The 6,106-nt window shown below is 36.0% G+C and overlaps 1 protein-coding gene across 1 annotated transcript; it reads left to right on the top strand.

The window, feature by feature from the left end:
- The first annotated feature begins 5,016 nt into the window (after positions 1–5,016).
- LOC101575284 (protein transport protein Sec61 subunit gamma-like) lies at positions 5,017–5,271 on the top strand. Its single transcript, XM_004630304.1, has one exon. It carries the CDS (start codon positions 5,017–5,019, stop codon positions 5,269–5,271), a length of 255 nt encoding a protein of 84 aa, XP_004630361.1.
- The last annotated feature ends 835 nt before the right edge of the window (positions 5,272–6,106 follow it).

Below are 6,106 nucleotides of genomic sequence, written 5' to 3'. Positions count from 1 at the left end.
GGCACCTACCTCCAGGGTGGGCTGAGTTGGCCACAAAACAAGAAGATACAACCAATAGAGTGAAAGCCAACTAATAGAATATTAGAAAATGTTATTACTCTGCTACAAGTACATCAATAGCTGGAAGTTCCCAACACAATGAGCAACTACTTTATTCTACTTCTTTCCTTACCTGGTTGGAGGTTTTTCCTGCTAGTTTAAGTTTTGCTACAAACTATAAGCACCACAAAGGCCAAAATTATAGCTTTGTTTCTTTCTTAAAAGAGAAAAGTAAAACAAAAAGGATACATTTCACAATAAAATATGCAATTAATAATGGTTATTATATTTCATATTACCTTCATTGTAATTGCTCCAATTACCAGATACAGGTATGCAAAATTCATCAAACAACACAAGCACTAACTGCTCCCTTCATTAAATAATAGTAATTATAAGTACAATTATCTTAGCTAATATACATATATATGTATATTAGAAACATAATATATGCTACTGCCTTTTCTCCTTTCCCCTATCCCAATTGTTCTTTCCTTTTGAGCAGTTCCTTTCCCTTCCACAATATCTATTGTGCCTTTTGGATACTCTAACAATTTCTCACTCTATGGAGACAATAAAATGTTTACACGGGTGAGTCTGGTTTGTTTCACTTATGAGTATGGTTGCTGGTTATGTTCATTTACCTATAAAAGCCTGAGTTTATCTTTCTTTATAGCTGAGTACTACTCCACATATTTTTTTTTATCTCTTTCCCAGTTGATGGGCATTTCAGTTGTTTCCAAGATTTAACAATGATAAATTATATTACTATAAACATGAGTACATATATGTTGCTGTGGTATGATGTTTTCGAATTTTATGGAAAATACTCAGAAAGGAAATAACTGGGTTGAAAGGGGACTCTAATCATGTTTTGTTTGTTTGTTTGTTTGTTTTTTTAGAAATCTCCACATTGATTTCCACAGTGGTTGTCCCAGTTTACACTCCCAACAACCGTGGAGAAGGGTTCCACAGCCCTGCCAGAAATTATTATAGGATTGCTTTTTTAAATGATAGCCACTCTTTCTGTGGTGAGGTGGAATCTCAGTGTTGTTTTAATTTGCATTTCTTGAATATCCAATGCTGTCGATTATTTTTTCATGTATTTATTTGCCATGTGTGTTTCTTCATCTGAGAAATGTATTCATCTCAGATGATCACTTTTGAATTGGGTCTTTGAATTTTGGGAGTCTGATTTTTTAAAATTCTTGGGGTGAGGAGATAGCTTCATGGCTTAAGCACCTGCTTGGTAAGTAGAAGGTCCCAAGTTCAATCCCAGGCACAAGCAAATAAAAGGAAAAAAAAAAAGAAAAGAAAGAAAAAGAAAAAATGCTTTCTTTATATGTTCTAGATAGAAGTCCTTTGTCTGAGGGACAGTTTCATAATTTTTTTTCCCAGTGTGTAGGTGTTGTTTTTATTCATGTGCAAACATCTTTGATGAGATCCTAGTTGTTTGTTCTTTGAAGTATTTCATATTCAGATTGGTTTTTGTTCACGCACTCTCTGCATAAACCTATGTAGTCGAGATTTCTACCTACTTTCTCTTCCAGTAGAAGTAGTATTTCTGGTTTATTTTTATTTTTATTTTTTTATTTTCAGAACTGGGGACTGAACTCAGGCCCTTGCGCTTGCCAGGCAAGCACTCATTCTATGGAGCCATCTCCCCGGCCCCATTGTTTCTGTCTGAATATCTAGATCTTTGCTGCATTTTGGCTTTAGTTTAGTGCATGGTGATAGATATGGGTCTAGTTTTAGTCTTTGACATATGGAAATCCAGTTTTTCTAATATCATTTATTAAAGAAGCTGTTTCTTCCAGTGAACATGTTTGGCCCTGTTGTCAAAGATAAGGTAGCTAAGGATATTTGTAGTTGTGGCTCCATCTTCTAACCTGTTCCATTTATCCTTAGGTCTGTTTTGTGTTTTGTTTTGTTTTACTGCCACTACTGTGCCTACTTGGTCACAGTAGCTTTGTAGTATAACTTCAAGTCATGGACTGTGACTTCAAGTCCTGCCTTATTGATGCAGGATCACCTTTGCTATGCTAGGTTTCTTCTGCTTCCAAATGAATTTTAGGAATAATTTCTCTAAATCTGTCAGGCATGCTAATGGTGTTTTGATTGTGTTTTCATTAAATCTTATATCAGTTTTGGCAATATGGCCATTTTTAAAATTGATTCTTAAGTATTTCATTCTGGAGATGCTATTGTGAAGGTTGTGGTTTCCCTAATTTATCTCTTGTCAAGTTTATTGCTTGTGTATAGGTATGCTTTTCATTTTTTGAGTGTTGACCTTGTATCCCACTGTGCTACTGAATTTGATTATTAAATCTAGACATCTTTTGGGGAAGTTTGTGGAGTTTTCTATGTAAAATATCATGTCATCTGCAAATAATGATATTTTCACTTCTTCCTTTCCTATTGTATACCTTTTATTTGTCTCTCTTGTGTAATTGATCTCATTAATGTTTCTAGAACTATGTTGAAAAAGAGTGATGAGAGTGAACATCCTTGTCTTATTCCTGATTTTAGATTGAAAGCTTTAAGTTTTTGCCCATTTAGTACAATGCTAGTTATTGGTTTTGTCATAGCTGGCTTTTATCAAAATAAGGTAAAGACCATCTATTCCAATTTTTCTGTAGGTTTTTTCATCAGGAATGACTGTTGGACTTTGTGAAAAGCTTTTTCTGCATCTATTGAGAGGATCATATGTTTTTTGTCTTTGGCTCTGTGGATATTGTGTATTACATTTATTGATTTGCATATATTGAACCATCCTTGCATCCCTGGGATGAATCCCACCTGGCAGTGGTATATAATCTTCTTGATGATTTGCTACATTCTGTTTGTTAGTACCTTATTAAGGATTTTTGCATCTATATTCATTGGGGAGATTAGACTATAGTTCTTTTTTTGGTTGCATCTTTCCCTGGTTTTAGTCTTACGGCAACACAGGCCTTCAGGAATGAGTTAAGTAGTATTGCTTCCATTTTAGTTTCGTTAAAATTTGAGAAGTATTGGCATTAAATCCTTCTCTAAATTTCTTGTAAAATTCAGCTATGAATGCATCAGGACCTGGGCTTTTTTTTTTTCTTTTTCTTTTTTTTTTGGCGGTACCAGGGATTGAACTCAGGACCTTGCACTTGCCAGGCAGGTGCTTATGCTGTTGAGCTATATCCCTGCCCCTGGGATTTTGTTTGTTGGAAAATTGTTCATTATGTTTTCAATTTCATTAACTGATGTTGAGTTATTCAAATTTTTTATATCTTCTTGAATCATCTTTGTTCATATGTTTAAAGGAATCTGTCCATTTCTTCTGACTTTTCCATCCTATGCAAGTAAAGCTTTTCAAGCTAAGTATTGATTGTCTTCTGAATTTCCACAGACTCTGTAGTGATTTTATCCTTTTTATTCCTTAAAGCATGAATTTGGGTCTTTCTTTCTTTCTTTCTTTCTTTCTTTCTTTCTTTCTTTCTTTCTTTCTTTCTTTCTTTCTTTCTTCTTTGATAAGGTTGCCTGGGGGAATTTTATTTATTCTTTCAAAGAACCATCTCTTTGAACTCATTAATTTTTTTGTATGGTTTTCTTAGTCTCAATTATGTTAATTTGTGTTCTGAAATTTACAATTTCCTTCCTTGTAGGAGCTTTGGGCTTGACTTACTCTTCTTTTTCTATAAGCTTGATGTGTAGCATTAGGTTGTTTATTTCTGTTCATTTGATTTTCCTGTTGTAAGTATTTACTGCTATAAATTTCCCTCTTAGACTGCTTTCATTGCATCCCACAGATTCTGGTAAGTTGTATTTGCATTTTAGAGTAGATATTGTTTTAATTTTTCTTTAATTTTATCTGTGACCCATCGGTTGTTCAGGAGGATGTTATTTAATTTTCATATGGTTAAGTACTTTTTACAGTTTCTTTTGTCAATAATGTCCCATTTCATTGCATTATGATAAGATAACATGCATGAGATAATTTCAATTATTTTGCCCTTACTTAAACATATTCTTTGGGCTTGTATTAGGTCTATTTAACAGGACATTCCATGTACAACTGAGAAGAATGTGTTTTGTTTTGTTTTGTTTTTTGTATTTCAGGGAAGGGTCTATAGGGTGTTCAGGGTTTCACTACTAAATCGGACTTGTAGTGATCCACTTGTTTACAGACTCCCAAGCGCTGGGATTACAGGCTTGTGACACCATGCCCAGTCTCATTGTTATCTCAGCGCACCCTGGCGGGGGGTGGGGTGGCACGGCAGGCTTGGGGATTGAACCCCAGCCCCTGAGCCTGCTTGCAGGTGCTTTAATATGCTGAGTTATTTAGCCAGCCCAATAATGAGTATTCTGATATTGTTAGGTGGAGCACTTTGTAAAGATCTGCTAAGTCCAGTTGTTCACAAGTTCACAGGTTCAGTTCTGTTACTTCTTTGCTGGTTTTGGTCTAGTCGATCCATCTCTTTGTGACAATGGGATGTTAAGATTCCCCATTAGAATTGTGTTATTGCTTATTTGTTTTTTAATGTCTATTAATATTCGTCATGTAATTGAGTGCTTCTATAAGTGGTGCATATATATTTATGATTGTTGTCTTCTTCCTCTTAAAGTTTTCTTCTAACGACTATGTAATGGTCTTCTTTATCTCTTTTTATCATTCTTGGCTTGAAGTTCACATTGTCTGTAAACAGAATAGCTATGTTTGCTTTTCTCTGGTTTCCTGTTGCATTGGGTATTTTTTCCCATTCTTTGACTTTCAGTCTACGAATTTCTTTTTGTGTTAACTGTATTTCTTGTATACAGAATATTGTTTGATTTTGTGTCTCAACCTACTCTGTTACTAATCACAGTATTTCCCATGGTGCTAGATAGCATGGAAAGTCATCAAGTATTTGCTAGGTCACTGATAAAGAGATGAATGAAAGAAAAAAATTATGAATTTGAGAAATCCTTGAGATAACATCATTTTACAATAGTAGAAAGATTCTGATGTGGGAGGTTGCATGTCCCTCTGGACTGTCGGGACCTTGGGCAGCCAGGGATCTCATAGTGCGGTTTGTGGAGCTGAGTCAGCAGTTTGTAAAGGACTCCGTCTGGCTGGTGAAAAGATGCTCCAAACCAGGCAGGAAAGAATTCCGGAAGATTGCCATGGCCACAGCAATAGGATTCGTGATCACGGGCTTCATCGGCTTCTTTGTGAAGCTGATCCACAACTCCATTAACAACATCACTGTGGGTGGCTGACCACTTTGGTAGAGTACTTTTCTTCTTGACACCTTAGGGGTGGAGAAGCTCATGATGTAAAAGTTTGCCTCTGTGCTTTGTGCTTTTGGATTTTTCCTCCCCTTTTAAAGTGTCTTTTATTTGTGAATTAAAATAATTTAAAAAGAAATTTATTTTCCCATCACAAAAAAAAAGATTCTGATGTGGGAAACAGAATATACCAATTAGCACTTCTTGAAAAAAATCTTGTTTTAATTGTTCTATTGGAGGGGAGTGGGCATTACATTATATCACATAAAAGAAGCAGAACCTGCAATGGGCCCCAGTGACCAAGCCTTGTACTACTCTGACCTATTGAGAGGGAGCAAAACCTTAATTTCGCAAGCTGTTACTTTCATTCTTAGTTCTCTAAGCAGTTGACTGGTTAGATTCACAAGTGAGGATTCTCCTTAGTGAATTTGACTCGATGAGGTAAGCTCTTAAGAATAGCAGGAAACCTCGGTAGACAGCCTTCCTTGCCTGGAGAAAGCAAAGATCTATGCTGCAAACACCATACTGGGGAACATTGTAAGGAAATACTGGTAGCATCCAGAAACTGAGGTTGGTCCCCAGCCAGTAGTGAGAAAGGAAACAGGGAACGTAGTCATAAATACACAAGATGATGTTTCCTAAAATTTGTACCAAACTGGAAAGTCTGCTGATCTGTAAATGAAGAAGGAAGTCTAGGGAACATCTTGACGGTAGGCTTGTGAGACCCTGAGCAGGAGACTCACGTAAACTACGCCAAGACTTCTGATCCACGAAGAATTTGAGCTGCTTTGGGCATCCGAGCTTGAATTAACATTGCTTTTGCAGT

This window comes from Octodon degus, unplaced genomic scaffold (genome assembly GCF_000260255.1).
Source record: "Octodon degus isolate 3935 unplaced genomic scaffold, OctDeg1.0 scaffold00034, whole genome shotgun sequence".
Classification (NCBI taxonomy): Eukaryota; Metazoa; Chordata; class Mammalia; order Rodentia; family Octodontidae; genus Octodon; species Octodon degus.
The sequence above is the reverse complement of the archived record's forward strand: the minus strand, read 5'-3'. Positions and strand labels throughout refer to the sequence as shown.